We start from the raw sequence: 19145 nt of genomic DNA on the forward strand, positions 1-19145 counted from the left end.
ATTCTGTGATTTATGTCAGCTTTGTATAGACAAAATATTAAGGATGAAATGTCTATTTCTGAAGACAATTTTATTAAGTCAACAAAAATAGTTCGTCGTCGTGTTTTAAACAACGGTAGAAAATGGATCGGTTTAGAGCTCGAGCCCGAGATTCGTAAACATTTGATAAATACAAAGGAAAAAATTTTTATTGATTGGGCTACCTGTCGCTTTAACGATGACGTAGAAATAGTTCGTTGCATGAAATGTCAGCAATATGGTCATGTTGCGAAATTTTGCACGGAAAAATCTAGCTGTTGTGGGTATTGCGCCGAGGCCCACGATACGAAAGATTGTATTAAAAATACCGCCAAAGACTTTAAGCCAGTTTGCGCGGCATGTAAACGTTTTAAAAAACCAAACGACCATTTAAGCGGTTCGCCCGACTGTCCGAGTTATAAGGCAAAATTAGAACAACTAATATTAAATACTGTTTATGGCTAAAGTCTCCATAGGCCAATTAAACCTCCATAACGATAAAATTGCTACGTTGGAGTTGGACAGACTTATTGTAGAATACAACTTAGATCTCGTGTTAGTACAAGAACAATATCAGCGTGTCGGCGTGCGCTGCAAAACTATTCAAATTAATAACAGTGCACGCGCCGGTATCTATGTGTCATGCGCGTCTACACTCACAATAACGTCTATTGCCAACCTTTCTTCGTCGCATTGCGCTGTTGCGGAAGTATCCTCCCCATCCTTCTCCATATTTGTCGTGAGTTGTTACTTTCAATATTCTGACCCGGTTGGGCCTCATCTACACCACCTACGCTTTGTATTACAGTCCCTAACAGGGCGTAGGGTTATCATTGGAGTTGACGCGAACGCGTCATCTCCACTTTGGCACGGCAAGCTCCGCTCGACTGATGTGGAGCGTCGCTCAGCCGTGGAAGACTTCATAGCTGAAATGAACTTAGTTATTCACAACACCCCTAATGCACCACCAACCTACAGTAGCCCAACGGGCGAGTCTCATATTGACGTCACGCTTTCTAGCGCAGACGTCCAGCTGGATAGGTGGCGAGTCCTCCCCGACGCGTCTTGTAGTGATCATCGCTTGATAGTGTACGAGTTTAAACCAATGTCGCGACAAGACACAGTTCATGAGTGCAGCAACAACTATAGATATAAATGTCGTGGGGCCGACTGGGCTTTTTTCAGTACTCTTTTTGCGTCTCATGCCAAAGATTTTACTCGTGCCGACCTGAGCGCGACTGATAGTGCAGAAATTATGTCCGATACTTTTACGTATTGTGCAGATGTTGCGATTGGTCGCGCTCCAACTAGAGGTGTACGTAGATGTGATTGGTGGAATGAATCGCTGGTAGAAATTAGGAAAAAGTTTCGCCGGGCTCGCCGTAAGCTTAACACACTTCGAAAGGCAAATGTTACTGGGGATGCATATGAAAATGCTTTATGTTCTTTGAGGGTTGCCAGGTCCCATTATCGAGCTGCTGTAACTAAAGCCAAGGGCGTATTACTGCGGAAAACAGTCGAGAGATTAGAAAAAGAGGGTCCGTGGTCTCCGATATATCATGAATTCAAAGCTAACCGTAAATTAGATATTGCTTATATTTCTAACATAAAAATTAACAACACTCATACGGTGGGTGTAGAGGAAACAACAGGTGCTCTTCTTAACGCGCTTATACCCGACGATAGTGTGTCTGACGATAACGATTATCATCGGGACGTCAGAAATGCTGTTGCGGTGCTGCCTGAGTCGCCTGTGTCTTCTATTCCTAGCCTTGATGAGTTTTACGATATAGTAAATAGTTTACCCTTAAACAAAGCATCGGGCGAAGATAAAATATCAAATAAAATGATTAAAGCAGCGTGTAAAACAGCCGGAACGGATATTCTTAATGTTTTCACTCGTTGTATCTCGGAGGGCGTGTTTCCGAGTAGGTATATGGCGTCGCGGATTTATTAAAATTATACCAAAGGGAGGTGACAAACCGCCCGAAGATCCTAAATCGTACCGACCTATTACATTACTTCCCTCATTAGGTAAACTGTTAGAGCGTTTAGTAGTGCCGCGTTTGCTACCGGGTGGTCCAATTTTTCACGAGCAGCAGTTTGGCTTCACCGCCGGGAAGTCTACTGCAGATGCAGTAATATCTGTTAGACAAAAAGTGACGTCCTCGGTGGCAAAGTACGTTGTAGGAATATTCCTCGATATTTCAGGTGCCTTCGACAATGCTTGGTGGCCGATCCTGCTCTTAAAACTGAAAGTTCGTGGATGCTATAGTAATATATATTCACTACTGCACTCGTACTTTTGTAACGGTACAACTAAATTAAAACTCGGCCATCATGCTGAATCAAAGGTGCTCACGCGCGGCTGTCCCCAAGGATCGGTCCTAGGGCCCTACCTTTGGAATTTGGGTTTCGATGATTTTCTAGCATTACCATTACCCGAAGGCTGTTCGTTAACCGGGTACGCTGATGACGGTCTCCTTTTAATAGAGGCTGACACTAGATCACAGCTTGAAAATCTAGCGGATACATGCTTGAATTTAATATCTCAATGGGGAGACAGGAATCGTTTGCAGTTTGCCCCTCACAAAACTTATCAGCTTCTATTAAGCTCATCTCATAAGTGCCACTTGTGGTCTAAACTGAATAAATATTTTTTGATTTGATTTGATTTGATTTGTTTAAAAGGTAATCTTAAAGTTTTGCCTCGCATTAAATTCAATGAAATAACTGTTAAAAAACGGGAATCTGTTTGCTATCTCGGACTAATTTTAGAGAAAAACTTTAGTTTTGTCGAGCACATTAAACAGATCGGTGAAAAAGCTAAAAAGAACTTTTATGCCTTAAGTCACATTTCAACCTCGACGTGGGGTCTAACGTTTAAAATCCTCCGAGTAATATATTCGGCCACTTATTTAAGCTCCATTTGCTATGGTGCACCAGTTTGGGCTGACAGAGCTACTATAGGAGCCGCTCGACGGAAACTACTCCAAAGTCAACGCCTTGCATTGATTTTTCTTTGCAAAGCTTACAGAACTGTGAGCACGGAGGCTCTGCCAGTCCTGGCTGGTGTACTGCCGGTCGACTTAGAGGTACAAAAGCGTGCGGCTATGTACTTCGCATCAAGGGAAAATATAACCTCCGATTTCTTAAATAGCCGCGATCGTTCTAAAATAAGTCGATTATTTGATTCCCGAGAAGTCGTTGAAGAAGATTTACTTAATGAATGGCAAAAAAGATGGGATACGTCAGTCAAAGGACGTCACTTATATAAATTCTTCCCGAATGTACGCGAACGTCTAACTAGGCGATGGTTAGAAATCGACCATTGCTCGTCGCAGTTCCTCACGGGACATGGCAACTTTAAACATAAACTTCACGAATTCAAACTAGTTCCGTCTCCTTTTTGCGAGTGTTCCACTGATGATGTCAGTCATGAGCAGTCTGCCCATCATATCTTGTGGGAGTGTGATCTTTGGAAACATGAACGTGATATAATGCTTAATTCAATACAACATACATCTGTTTCCGCAATTTATTACACCGATCTTGTCGCGACAAGGAAAAATTTCCGTGCTTTTAAGCGATTTTGTGAAAAATATTATTGGCAGGTAGTTGCTAATTGCTCATAAGATAGGCCCCCTTAATTTAATTTATTGTCCGTGGTGCATAATCTTTTTCTTAAAGGTTTTAAACCTTTGTTTGTCACCTGTCATCCGCTTTGCAATGGAGGGAAGTCGAACCTTAATTTCGAACTCCTCCTATGTTCTTCTGATTAATTTCGTTGCGGGTCCAATGACAGTTTAACTTTCCCCCGGGACAAACTTGACCTTCATTGGTTGGGTTTTTGTGGCGGTCAAGCTGTAGATCCTGGCTACACAGGAGTTGCAGTGGTGGGAACGAGAGGTGGGAATAGTCCCGTTAGCCCTTTATTCGCTTTCATCATCATCATCATGATCATTTTAGACATAGGACGTCCAGTTGAACATAGGCCTCCCCCATGATTTCCACAATGGCCGGTTGGTGGCGGCCTGCATCCAGCGCCTTCCCGCTACCTTTATGAGGTCGTCGGTCCATCTTGTGGGTGGACTTATTGGGTCTTGTGGGTTTATTCGCTTTTGCAACCCATAATAAAACCCTTAAGAAGTAATAAAACTTTAACCCCTTTATTAATAAAAGTTACACCCTAGTTGAACTCTGGCTTAAATTGTCATTTGGTATGGAAATGTATATTAAAGAAAAGAAATATTTTAATCCAAGGTTCTTCCTAGGTGTAACTTCTTATTAATAAGGGGGTAGTACTTCTTAAAATAAAAATATTTATATCACAATCAATAATTATAGAGTTAAGGGAGGATGCTGGAGCAGTAAACCCTTCCTGCCTCGCATAACCTATGTACCATACGATGGACACATATGATACTTCTTCTTCTTCTTCCTCGGTCCCTCACTGATGAGGATCGCGACCACAGATAGTATTCCTCCACAGACTGCGGTCATAAGCTGTGTGGACCGCACGATGCAAACTCCCGCCCACCGTCTTCCTCACCGCGTCCGACCATCTCGTCGGTGCCCTGCCCTGAGCGCTTCCCCCTTTATACTGTATGATACTTAGGTTACTCAAAAAGTATCTTTATCTTCGAACGCAACCAGATCTGAGGCTGGTAGCCATAGTAAATGTTGTTCGTCTTGGTAAGACCTTTCAAATGACACTACAAACATAACTATTGGAGCCGGGTACCATTCTGCAAAAAAGTATGTTTATCTTCGTACACAACCAGATCTGAGGCTGGTGGTCATAGTAAAAGTTGTTCATCTTGGTAAGACCTTTCAAACGATACTAGACACATATCTATTGGAGCCGGGTACCATTTTGCCCATTGTCCTTTAATCTATACTAATATTATAAATGCGACAGTAACTCTGTCTGTCTGTCTGTCTCTCTTTCACACCTAAACCACTGAACCGATTTTGAGGAAATTTGGCATAGAGATAGTTTGAGTCCCGGGAAAGGACATAGAATAGTTTTTATCCCGGTTTTTGAAACAGCGACGCGCGCGATAAAGTTTTTCTGTGACAGACAAAATTCCACGCGTGCGAAGCCGCGGGCGGAAAGCTAGTCTCAGAATAAATCGTCAGTTATTTGACATTTTGACACAATTCCCGGATAAGAGTTTGGTCGAATCGTGCCTTAAAACTAAGTCCATTAAAAAAAATGTCTGACACAGGGAACTGATATTGACTAAAAGTTCAGTTATCACACTACAACGCCCCGCGTATCACGACCGCCACATAACGTGCGGAGAGATAAGCGCAGATTTGCGTCATTGTAATGCGGAGTGAATCTCCAGCATATTTCGAATCGAGTAGATTCGACGCGAAAGACGCACTTACGTGCAGTAGGGCTACTCCAATAGCTGTTTACGTAGTTTAGGGTCTATCTGGCATAGTAGCTAATGCTGGCATTTCGCTTTGCGTGAAAGGGATAGCAACATTCGAGATTTTGAATAACGTTTTTTTGAGTAAACCCTCATACGCGTCTTCAGTGTGTCGTGGCAGGCGTGTTTTCTGCTCGCGACTTAACACACTGCAGTATGTATGATAATTTCCCTACACGTTTGTATTTTCACTTGTTAAAGACACGGTGTACACCGGCTTTATACAAATATCAGACGCTATACTGAATATAAATGGCCTATTTATTACACAAGATTGCTATCACCAAAAAAAAAACATTACTAGAGCTAGAGTGATTTTTCAATACTGGAGAGATCGACCCTGCTCGAGTATAAATCATCAAATATCGTGGGTGAATTGCATAGAAAGAACTTACGCCTTGTAAGTCGAAGTCATCGGGCTCAGCGGGAGCGTCGTCGCCGGAGCCGTTGCGGTGGAAGGGGTCGTCGCAGCTTGACTCGCACTTGGCTTGTTCTTCTTCTGCAGTCAAAAGGTTAAAAGATTTAACACCAAACTCTAGCTAACATCACTTCTAAAGATTATAACATCAATGTGATGATTTCTCAAAGGATTTTTTAAAATGAATATTGGCATTAACCCCTCGAAGTAATCGTGGATTGTATAGGCGTGTCCTAATTAGCCTGACGGGAAAGTATTGAAGCTAAAATAGCGTCCGCGCGGCGCTAAAGCAGTTTTTTTTTTTCGAACAAGTAACACAACCCACCCATCCCTTCACCCCGCTGTTGCGTTATTCTACCTCAACAGACGTTATACTATAACGTCCAAAAATGTAATGAAGCATGGTTTAAAAATACAGGTAAATAATATTAACTTACCGGCATCGACGATGCAAAAGCTGAGCACGGGGTAGGGCAGCAGAAACTCGGAGATACTCCTGCAGTAGGCTGTGCTGTCCTCCGCGTCGCGTGCCATGTTCAATACGTAAAGGCTTCGCGCCTGGCGGAAATAAATACAATTTATTTATTTATGAATAGAACCTTATAATGAGCTGAAGCTACGCATAAACAATTTATTCGTACTTCTTATTAAAGTATGGACGGACACGCACTTTCTCCGAAAATGCCTTTTTTTCACACCGGGCGCCTGGGCTTGCCAGCCACGCTTGATATCCTGCTCACTCTGCTCTTGAGTGAGCAGCCCCCCTAGATAAGTTGCACTTTTTGATCGAATCGGTTCTCGAGAATCGAGTCTTTTCGACCACTTTTCGACTGGTTTACGATTATAATGTGCACTTTGTCTAGACCCACAGGATATTAAGGCGAAAGAAACAGTTCCAACTGTACCATGAAGTCTTAAAATATGAGGTATCTATCGAATTCCAGCGGAATTCAACATGACTTTTAGCCCCAGGCTAGCAGGCTCGGCAGCGGGGCCGGCCGTAAACAAGATACTCCGATCTAAAGATATGAGAGCAGCTAAAAGAAACTGAGTTCCAACTGTACCTTAAAGTCAGAAAGTATGAGGTAGCTAGCGCTGGAATCCAGCATAGCCTTGAGCCCCAGGCTAGCTGGTTCGGCCGAGGGGCCAGTCGTGAACGAGATGCTTTGCAGGCAGTTCCACGACTTGCACGACCAGATCTTGATGCTTGTGTTGTTCTCGGCACCCGTCACTGCGAACTTCCAGAACTGGACACTGGAGAAAGAGGAAGTTAGTTGTATATCACTCAGGAGATATGAACGTGATATTTATCGGTTTATGGCGGCTAGATGTCGCAGTAATTATCACTACCCAACAGCAATATAGAAGTATTTTAGTTGACTACCATGTGACTTATAGCATTATAAAAGTATTTTATTAGACTACTATATGACTTAAAGCAATACAGAAGTACTTTAGTTGACTACCTGACAACACTAGACTACTACGCAGCTCAAAGTATAAAGTATTCTAAAGCCCGGTCGCCGAACACGTAGAATTACGTCCAATGACCCCAAGCTACCCACATCCTTATCGATCGCGCGTAATTATGTTGCTATCGCCCTCATTGCGGCCGCCCGTCGCACAGTCGCGACAGCAATATAATTACACGCTACCGATAAGGATGGGTAACCTGGGGTCATTGAACCAAATTCTAGGTGCTCGGCGACCGGACTATAGTAGACTTTTAAACAACTCAAAGTATTATAGAAGAATTTTAGCATAAGCAATATTGAAGTATTCTTGTAGACTGTTATACAACACCAAGTAATATTGAAGTATTACAATAGACTGCAATATTAACGAAGTTTTAAAACAGTGTACTCACTCTGAATTGTAATTCTTGTGGTTGTCGAGGAAGAAGAGGCAGCTGAGCGGCTTGCCGGCGTGCGGCTGCCACTTGTGCAGGCAGCGCGGGCTGCTCTCGTTGTGCATGTACACCTGCGCACCACACGTATGCCGTTATAGATCGTGGCGTCCACCAAGACACGTCCCACCACTCCCGGTCGAGGGCAGCGCGGGGTGCGGGGAGCCTGATCCGACCAATCCGAGCGTCATTGTAGTGTGCGCGCACTCACGGACTATCCAATGAGGGCTATCGTTTTATCGTTTTATCGCTCACCAGTTAGCGCCACTGTAGAGTAAGGTCCTGTCAATCGCCAGGGGTGCCAACTGTTACGTATAAAAACTATAGCCCTCATTACAACGCTGCCAATGCCAACAATGACGCTCGGATTGCTCGGGTCAAACTCCCCGCACCCCGCGCCTCCCCTCGACCAAAAAGTAGTGGCGCGCGAGAACAGAAGTGATCATAACAGTTTGTAAAATAAATAGGCACAGTAACGACGTACGCAATAGACAAGCGATTCCCGAATGGTGGTCCGCGGAACCCTGGGGTTCCGTGGAAAGGCCGCAAGGGTTCCGTAAAAAATATTATCCCACGTTTCGTGACCGACGTTGTTCACTCGCACCGACTTGTTTACGCACAAGGGAGGGGCAGGGCGTGCGGGCGGAGTAGTACGGGGGTTTCGCTAGGAAAAGTATAATCAATTAGGGTTCCTTGGCAAAAAAAAAGGGAAACCCTGCAATAGACGATCGCTCTAGACCAGTGTTTCCCAAAGTGGGCGATAACGCCCCCTTGTGGGCGCTGCAGGCTTAAAGGGGGGCGGTAAGAGACCCAGAAAAAAATCGGGACGTTGTGTAGAGGCTTGGGAGGCGTCATTTACTAGGAGGTCTCTTAGACACCGACTGAGCACTCGACTCTCGACTACAAATGGGGGCGCTAAAAAGAATTTATTCTCAAAGTGGGCAGTAGACAAAATAAGTTTGGGAACCGCTGCTCTAGACGACGGCTGCAAGCAAAGAGAATGCTCGAGGCCCGATTGGTGGGGGCGGAGGTGGCGTAGTTGAACTCTGCGAGTCAACCGAGTGCCTACTGTGAGCATTTATAAATTACTTATTTTTAGTTTTTAATCACTGAACTAAAAAAATAAATAGTTAATAAACGTACTTAGTTTATGGTGAATGACTATTGCTTACAAATGCGACTTCTTTTATACAACAATCATGCCGTCTGTGTCATTCGTGAAGATCCGTAGATATGTAAATGGTTTAGCAGAACTGACCTGGAAGATCATGACGTATTCGTCAGCCGAGGCGCTGCCCACCATCACTGCGCATAGATCCACCTGCGAATTGTAGAGACATCTCCAACGCGCTTACAACATGACGTCACTCGCCTGGAAGAACATGACGTAGCCGTCGGCCGAGGCGGTGGCGAGCGCGGTGCCGTCGGGCGAGAAGGCGGCGTCCACGAGCGGCGCCGAGTGCTCGCCGCCCCACACGGCGCCGCCGCAAGCGCCCGCGGCGCCGGAGCCCGTCGCCGCCGCGCGGATGTTCCACATGCGAGCTGCGGAGAAGAACATCGTTCAATGAATAGGTTCATACAAGACGATTTATTTGACATCGGCAATTCGCGACCAGAAACAGGCGATACAGATTGTTGTAAATTGCAATCCTGCCATACGTCTAAAGCAGTGTTTTTCAACCTGGGGGGTCGCCAAGCCTCTATAGGGGATCGCGAAAGGTCGTAAAAACTACCTCGGTAAAAAAACAGTAAAGTTATAAAGATAGATTATTCGAAATCTAATTAAGCAAATGCATAAAATGTTGTATGGATTTTAATATTCGATTCCTACAAAGAGGTCTGGGTGTCGCAAAATATTTTTTCATACAAGGGGGGGGGGGGGGGGTCGCGTCATGAAAAAGGTTGAAAAACACTGGTATAAAGCGATCCATAATAGGCCGCGGCAAGGAGCGGGCGCCACTCGCGCATCGGGATCATGAGTCTGCCGCGCGTTATAGCAGCGCGGTGGATCGTCCGCTATGGACTCAACTATTCAGAAAATGATAGCCGATAGCAAATAATAGCAATGATAGAAAGATTATTTGACAACACCTAACCACAGATCATGAGTGAGAGGCTCTTAGAAGCATCACGAGAGTATTAAATATTTTGTAACTTTTATTGCTGTAAAGAAATATCAGTTTGGTTTGGTCTAGTGCGTGTCATGAATAACCATTGATTTCAGGAAGTCTTGGTAACAAAAATACTTTTCCTCACCGATATTATTGTGTGTCGTGAGCAGCAGCCGTGCGACGTCGTCGCTGGGCGCGTCGTCGTCGTCGTCGGGGATGTAGGGGCACCACACGACGCGGTGCCACGCGCCCAGCGAGCCCGTCTCTTCGCGCACCTCTGCTATAAGCGTGCACCTGGAATGCAGTATGTTATGTAAAGCCCGGTCTGTGAGCACGTAGAATTTTGTCCAATGACCGCAATATAATTACGCGCGAGTGATAAGGATGGGTAGCTTGGGGTCATTGGACAAAATTCTACGTGCTCGCAGACCACACTATAGTAATAATAAGCCTAGGCTCAGACCACCGAGTTTTAGTTGGCCGAGAGTTGAGTCCGATTCTAATTTGTATGAAGAATCGGCCGATACTAAATTGGTGTAATGTGCGCACTTTCATACATCTCTGTACTGATTAACAGCCCAATCCAACAATTCGCCAACTAAAAGTCGGTGGTCTGCGCCTAGCTAGGCTAATAATAATGACAACTGGACAAATGTCATCTTTTTATTAATGCAATTAACTGCACACTACGTCGCAATACGCAGAGCGACAGATAACACGCTGCGAAGACAGGTAGGCGCAGAAATGAGCTCCCACGCATTGTCATTCTGTGTGGGTGCAGTATGATAGTCACCATAGTGTTTAGTTTTTCTCCCAACATATTAATTTTTTAAACACATTTTCTCGGATATAGAAATGAATCTACAATACATAACGGGTGTAAAAAAACCTATCCCGAAGCCGAAGACTACTTATTCTACACATCATGGGGATCATTTTTTTCTTTGGGACCATACCTGGGAAACTTGTGGTTTAGGAGATATTGAAGGTCAAAGTCAGAATATTTTTTTCAAGATTTTTACATTATCAATTTAAATTCGTTGTTTAAAATTTTTTTTCTAAGAAACCTTATTAAAATTTTGAGTATTTTCGTCACAATAAGGCTTTTGTCTTTACAATAAGAAATGGACAGCAGGGCGCGCACACACGCTCAAGCGCTGCCCCCACGCCCCGAACCGCAACCCGCGCTCGCCCATGAGTCATTCAACTCTACTGTGAGTTCAACGACTACGACTGGACCAACTGAACTGAGCTTAATCCAAATCTACCTAGTTTGTAAAAATGAAATGAGTACTTAAATTAGTTACTTACACCTTAATATCACCTTACCAGTTTAGTTTTTATTCTAAAAAATAATAAATTACATTTTAATTAATAAAAACCCTTTACACGAATTTGTTTCTTTCCGCAAATTAAATAATCTTACAGAACCTAGGTTGTTAACTAAACCGTGCTTTTACGCATAACCGTTATTCTATCACAATGTAGTATCACAGGTTTTATTAGCTACGCAAGTGTGATAAGCGTAAGTAGGTATCATTAAAAAGTACCGTAAACAGATGAATAATGATCTTTTGAATGAGGCCTGTCATTCTTTACATTAATAACTCTCTACTTCAATAATTTAAGTCTTTACGATAGTAATAAAATTCATAAAGTAAAACTCAAATTATTGCTTACACCACACCGCTCTAAACGCCTAGAGTAAACACCTGGCAATGTAACTCCTATCGTCGATTAAGGCATTCACTTTCAATAGGAGTGATGATTGTGTGTTCTTTAAACTTAATTGATTTCAGCAACTAAATAAAAAGGTCTCTTTTTTCAGTCTTCCTTCCATACTCATTACTTCCTTTCTTCATAATTTACTTGAAATAAATAATGGTTATGCACGCGATTCTAAATAAACGTAATTTTAATCGTTAATCACAGGCAGTAAGCAGATGTGATAAACTTGTATCATTAAAAAGTACTGTAAACAAATGACAAATGCTCTTACACACAGGTTCATTATTTCTAGCTCTCTAACTTAATAAATTTTACGTCTTTACGATAGTAATTAATAAAATAAAACTAAACTTACTTATTACTGCAATCTGAACGCCTAGAAATAACACACTGGCAAACTCTTGCTCCTTCACTTTCGATGGGAGATTAAAAGATAAGATTTTATTTTTAAACTCGATTGATTTTAGAAACTAAACAAAATTTCATATCTTTTAGCACTTCTTTCATACCAATTACTTCCATTCTTCAACATAAAAAATAAAACCGACTCCAAAAAACCTACACTAAAACGTAGAAAAATAATTACTAATTACCTACTTATTTATTAGGACGAATTATTAATATTTATGTAGGTATACCATGATTGATACTTCTGGAGTCGGTGCCAAGATTATGAAACATGTAAAGTTTGCCTGCACCGACTCCAAAAGTATCAATCATGGTATACCTACATAAATATTAATAATTCGTCCTAATAAATAAGTAGGTAATTAGTAATTATTTTTCTACGTTTTAGTGTAGGTTTTTTGGAGTCGGTTTTATTTTTTTTTATAAAATTTTACTTATTTCTTGCTTTTTAGTTAACTAATTATTACCTTGATGTTACCACTGAAGGTAGGCAGTACACTGAGACCAAAAAAAATTGGTTCATAACCGGCGGAGATATTGCGTATAAAAAAGTTCATCCCCAATTTTCCACCCTTGGGGGTGAAATATTTTCTTCAAATTCGCATGAAACCACCCTTTTGATAATACCTATTCAACAAAAAAATAATCGTTCAAATTGGTTTATAATCGGCGGAGATATTGCGTATAAAAAAGTTCATCCCCAATTTTCCACCCTTGGGGGTTGTTTTTTTTATTATTAAAGGACAATGGGCAAAATGGTACCCGGCTCCAATAGATATGTGTCTAGTATCGTTTGAAAGGTCTTACCAAGATGAACAACTTTTACTATGACCACCAGCCTCAGATCTGGTTGTGTACGAAGATATACATACTTTTTTGCAGAATGGTACCCGGCTCCAATAGTTATGTTTGTAGTGTCATTTGAAAGGTCTTACCAAGACGAACAACATTTACTACGGCCACCAGCCGCAGATCTGGTTGCGTTCGAAGATAAAGATACTTTTTGTGTAACCTAAGTATCATACAGTATGAAGGGGGACGCGCTCGGGGCAGGGCACCGACGAGGATTGTCGGACGCGGTGAGGAAGACGGTGGGCGGGAGTTTGCATCGTGCGGTCCACACAGCTTATGACCGCAGTCTGTGGAGGAACACTATCTGTGGTCGCGATCCTCATCAGTGAGGGAACGAGGAAGAAGAAGAAGAAGTATCATACGTGTCCATCGTATGGTACTTAGGTTATGCGAGGCAGGAAGGGTTTACTGCTCCAGCATCCTTCCTTAACTCTATAATTATTGATGGGGATAATTGTGAAATAAATATTTTTATTTAAAGAAGTAGGTACTACCCCCTTATTAATAAAAAGTTACACCTAGGAAGAACCTTGGATTAAAATGACATTTCCATACCAAATGACAATTTAAGTCAGAGTTTAACTAGGGTGTAACTTTTATTAATAAAGGGGTTAAAGTTTTATTACTTCTTAAGGGTTTTATTATTTTTATTACTTCTTAAGGGTTTTATTACTTTAGCAACCCAAAGCGAATAAATCCACAAGACCCAATAAGTCCACCCACAAGATGGACCGACGACCTCATAAAGGTAGCGGGAAGGGGCTGGATGCAGGCCGCCACCAACCGACCATTGTGGAAATCATTGGGGGAGGCCTATGTCCAACTGGACGTCCTATGGCTAAAATGATCATGATGATGATGATGAAAGCGAATAAAGGGCTAATAGCTTGGGTAGTTCATCGTAGGTATAATCCTTTCTTTTTCAATGCTTCTTTTAGTTATATTAATAGATTGTAGTCATAATACATACTCGTATACATGGATGATTGTGTTATACTTTCATCATAATACTTAGTGGAATTACTGCATTCAAAACGTGAATTAGAACTGGCCCCATAGCAGACATTTTCCTACATCTAAAGGCCTTTTAAAATATATATTGGTTATGGCTATTGGAGCGGGTACCACTTTCCATACATTTGTGCCCATCATCCTTTAAATGGGACCACCCTTGAGGTATTACCTATACGCCGAAAAAATATTTGTTCAAATCGGTTCATAATTGGCGGAGTTATCGCGTAACAAACATAGAAAAAAAAAAAAAAAAAAAAAAAAAAAACATACGGGTCGAATTGAGAACCTCCTCCTTTTTTGAAGTCGGTTGAAAAGATTCATCGTCTTGTTCGTGATTATTTTAAATGAACGTAACTTTATTACACGGAATAACTATCAAAATGTATTGATATTCTTATTGTTTTATTAATAACGATTGCGCATCTACAATTCATTCAAATTTGAGTATTTTGGAAGCTTGCTTAAAGCATTAATTAGGTATTATTAACCTTTAACTATGGACGTCGGGTCTCAGAGGCCCACCCCCCTTTTCAATTTCTCGGTTTCAATACCTTCCCGCCACGTGCTGCTCTCGACCATCTCAGTAGCTTCAGTTTTAACTGTGTTAGGACCGAGGAGGCATAAAATCGCGTCTTCCGGCACTTATTACGTGAGTAATAACCATCCAAAATTTTATCGGGGTCTGGGAGACCCGATGACTATAATTTCCATACAAACATACTTGTATGGATGTGACTTGTTAACTATATTTTTTTATAGTATATCATTATAATAATGTTGTAAATTGTTTTAGTTTAAGAATACATAATGGTAGAAAGTATCTGAGTACATCAGCTATATTATTAGCCCAACTATCTAAGTAACATTCCAGAAGTAAGGTTTTACTTGTAGACAATCCTTCTTTTGAGTTTAGATGTCTTAGAAGGTACCATTGCTGCAGATTCCGATTCTGAATGGTGTATATTTTGCCTATCAAAGCTCTCAAAGAAAGATGACACATGCCTGTAGAGATAATTTGTCTTTAGTGTTCTAGCCTCGTAAGACCGAAGAGCAAATTTTGTCGACTTCTAAGTATCGCCGAATGTGCTTTCAGAAGAACGAACAATTTGAAGTCGTAAACGCCGAGCACTTCGAGTAAAAAATTTTCTATGTTAGAGATTTTCTTTTGCACCCATATTTTCAGGAACCCTATATAATAGTGCATAGAGCTTATTTTAGGTAAAAAATAACAAAAAAATGTTTTCTCTTAAAAGAACATTCGGTATTACAGACTTTAAAAAGAAAAAGTAAATAAATTGTAGTGACCGACCGAAACATGTTATTTTGCCGAAACCGAAACCGAAACCGAAGGTTCGGTTTCATTGTATTTTCGGCCGAAACCGAAACCGAAACCGAACTTTTTATAGAATAAAAAAAGTCCTTAAAAAGTCGAAAAAATGTTATAGGTGTACCAGAATCTCATGGCAAATAGGGAAAATAAACTTTGTTGAGAGCAATACTGGGGAAATTCGAATAAACGATCTTGATATTGTTTAATTTTTTACTTTTATGACTATAATATTAATGAACATGAAGTACGAGTATACATTTTAGGTAGGAATGTGTATGAAGAATGTTGTAATACATAGGGTTTTTAACATAGGAAAATGTCTTGAAAAATAAATAAATCGTATATTACTTTAAGTAACTAATTTTATTATGAATCATACTTTTAACTTATCACTTCATTCAAAACTAGAAAACGATTCTGAGAACTCCAATTGCATTTCTTGTTCTTCAATAGATGATCAAGATAAAGAGGTATTGTAAATAAATTGCTCTTCCAGCATTTCAATGGAGAAGTTTCCTGATGTTAAAAACACTATATTTCTCAGAATGGGATTAAAATATATACTAAAACTAAAAAGACGGTGAATTTTTTTTTTAAATCGATCAAGAAATGTCTGGGAAATTAATTATTTAAATTACCTGCATATTTTCGCGTGGAACTGAAACAGGCGGTGCCGTTCTTTTTGTATATGGCCAGGTCTGGGATATTTAAAAAGGTTACAAAATTTTACTAAGAAAGAATCTTGAGTGACCTTAGCTGAAAAATTAAAAACTGCTAGATTTTAAAAAAATGGATCTGTCAACAGCACCGGATTAGGGGTGATTTACTGTTTGTACTCCGAATGACTGTCGTGAATACACCGATCAAAATGGCGTGAATAGTTATGCGCAACTTTAGGGCCCTGTAACTTATTCATTTGTAGAGATATTTTCATGATTCTTTCACAATTATTATTAGTTTTACTTATATTTATTTCAAGTTTATTTAAAGAAAAAAATTGGAAACTTCTCCATTATTCAATCTTGCTTGATGAAATCTTTTTCATTTTTCTTTACATGGTCATAACATTGTGAGATATACCTGAAAACCCCGATAAAGCAGCTTACTTAATGTAAGAATAATATAATAAAAAAGTAAAAACATAACCCTCCTTCTGACGCAGTTGGGTAATAAACTAAATGTATCAAAACATTTCAGTCCAACTTACTGTCAACTCGACGACGCGCTTTTGAATCAAAGATTGACTTTGAATTATGCCTTATTTTACAATTCACATTGAAAACAATATGACCTGCTTGAGCTTTTTCGACTTTTTCACAAAAATAAGAAATAGTCAAGAAGAGATTACAAATTTTTTGCAGCGGCTGACAGATTTCATAATTTTCATTGACAGGTGACAATTAAACCATAGACAATTATTATTGCCATATGAAAAACACACTTTTCCAATATTTTTGTTTGCCATGAGATTCTGGTAGACTTATAGTAAGCCCATTTTTTTCTAAAATTAATATCTCGCCGACCTATAATTACAGGTTTCTACTTTCAAAGATTTATCACAATGAAAAAACAGCACAGTTACAGAGGTTCTGTTTGAAAATTTAACTACCCTAAGGTACGATGTTGTAAGTTTCGGCGCGGCCGAAAGGTTCGGCCGTTTTTGGCCGAAACCGAAACTCGGACCGAAACTTGATTTTTTGGCCGAAACTGGCCGAAACCGAAACCGAAACCGAAATTTCGGTCGGACACTAATAAATTGTATTTTATACTTTAAAGTAAAACATAAATGTAAGCTCCTTAATAAATTAATACTACATAAAGATACAATAATGATATAAATAAATGTAACTGAAAAGGAACAAGTATTTTAATTTTATTTAATGTTTAATTATTAGTACTTTTAAAAGTACTATCGGTTTTATAACATACAATAATGATAGGTTAGAATGTATAAGAAGTAAAGTGAATATTCATGTTAATTATAATATTTACTAAACTAAAAATCAGAACGTTCTCATGGTAAATTTTCTCAATCATATCATAATTTTAAAAGTCCAATATTCAATCCATCTCAATAGAAAAAATATACAAAAATAAAACTTTCACCATCAAGACCGAATGTTCCTTGCAAAGAACTATTATTTTCAAACGAAAAAAAATCTTACAAAACTCCTTCGAATTGGTAAAAATTTTTTTTGCTTGTTTAGCAGTATTTTAACTTAAATTATACTGGTTAGTTTTTCAATTAAACTACGTTTACGTGAAGAAAAAAAATTAATCGTACATCACGTCCTCTCGAAAGAATCACCTTGTCAAAGAAAAATGATAATTTGACAGTGACATTTTGTTTTTTTTACATTAATAAGTTCGGATTCCTGATTTTGAATACTTTAAGCCATAGACTATCACTCTTTTTATTCAATAGGCGCGAATTTTTGAACTTAAAATTATCGCTAAAGTTTTAGTTCCTCTAAGGGCACATCCGGCGATACTTACAATTCACCTCCGAAAATGTCTCGGCGTTACTGACTACAAAGTTTCAGTTCCTTCTGAGGCACATCCGGGCTTACGAGGCTAGGCCACTGTTTATATTTTTTGTAAGTTTAACCCTTGTCAAAATTTTTATTTTATGTCTTTCAGAAATTCTGTTTATGTTTTTATGTTACACGGTTATTAATAAGCAAGGAAAAAAATATTAGTTTGATTTATTATTAATTTACTGTAATTAAGGAGCCTATATGTGATGCTAAGTCAATTAACACTGAAAAATGACTATGTTTTTTAAATTTGCCAAAAAATAATTAAATAATGATTAAACATTGATTACATTTACTACTAGATCCTTTATTAACAGTTATTTGATATATATCAACTCTTTGATAAATTCAAATTGGTTCAGATATGAAATTATGAAGAATTTTAGATAGGGGTCTGTGAGACCCGACGTCCATGGGAGTGTGATTATTTTTTCACGACTATAGTTAAAGGTTAAGTATGCTAGGACGGATCTTTAGTTAACAAAGATTAATCAAAGTATTTTTGCCGCCGCTTTTACAATCTCATTCGTTGATAGACTTGCCTGTACTAAAGTGATGAAATTACATTTTTGTTAAGTTAAAAATTACGTAAATTTGTAGTTGAAAATGAAGAGTAATAACAAAGCGCTACCGATTCACGACGACACATTCGATAAACGTATTGCTTGACTGTTATTGGTCAGTCAGTCTCGCCGCGCGGGGCAGTGCCTTTGTTGCGAGGGGCCGCTCGCGCCTCGCACGGCCAGTTCGGTTTCTTCGGCCGTCGAATGCGCTTGCGACTTTTGATTGTTTTCTCGTGCGGATAGTTAGTGTGTGAACGTGTGATAGTGAGTGTGGTAATAGTGAATGTGTGTTAGAAAGATGCCTAACCATACGTACAGTGCTCGTGAGTACGTAAACATGGTTTACTGTTATGGGAGGGCACGTGGAAACGCATCTGAAGCCCTGCAGGCTGTAGGTATCGGGCTGAACATCCTACAGCGCACCAACGTACTGATGCACGTATTATTGTTCTGTCTGTACAACGTCTGTTGGACAATCAGCCGATTGTGCCTCCGTCCGCCTCGTCTAGGCGTGTATTGTGTCGGATTTGAGGAACTTAAATACCGGTCTGTACGTGAAGGAATACTGGAGCGCGCATCAAAACACGATTTACCTGGCACGCGTTTGCTTGCACGTGGAAGGCCGTCAGTTCGAGCCACAACCACAGAATAAGTAATAGAGGCCACAACTTGTCCGGTTGGAGCGGCCGATTCCAGACGACGTCGAAGGGGATTAGTCGGTAAGTACTTAGTTCTAAACCTAAACAAATGCTAAAGGAATGTGTTTTTTAAATGTAGGAAGTGAATAATCTGGTAATTTTGTGTACAAAATACTTCTGC

At 40.1% G+C, this 19145-nt stretch overlaps 1 protein-coding gene across 1 annotated transcript in view; it reads right to left on the reverse strand.

Moving 5' to 3' along the window:
- The window catches only part of LOC135088193 (enhancer of mRNA-decapping protein 4), a 46125-nt gene that overhangs the window by 25290 nt on the left and 1690 nt on the right, over nucleotides 1-19145 (reverse strand). The window contains exons 5-10 of the mRNA XM_063983083.1: nucleotides 10040-10188; nucleotides 9156-9325; nucleotides 7745-7857; nucleotides 6942-7131; nucleotides 6315-6435; nucleotides 5855-5958 (exon numbers count right to left, since the gene is read on the reverse strand). Of these exons, the coding sequence (XP_063839153.1) occupies nucleotides 5855-5958; nucleotides 6315-6435; nucleotides 6942-7131; nucleotides 7745-7857; nucleotides 9156-9325; nucleotides 10040-10188 (847 nt within the window). The remainder of the gene's footprint in view (nucleotides 1-5854; nucleotides 5959-6314; nucleotides 6436-6941; nucleotides 7132-7744; nucleotides 7858-9155; nucleotides 9326-10039; nucleotides 10189-19145) is intronic.

The sequence above is a fragment of the Ostrinia nubilalis genome, chromosome 3, assembly GCF_963855985.1.
Source record: "Ostrinia nubilalis chromosome 3, ilOstNubi1.1, whole genome shotgun sequence".
In the NCBI taxonomy this organism is placed as follows: domain Eukaryota; kingdom Metazoa; phylum Arthropoda; class Insecta; order Lepidoptera; family Crambidae; genus Ostrinia; species Ostrinia nubilalis.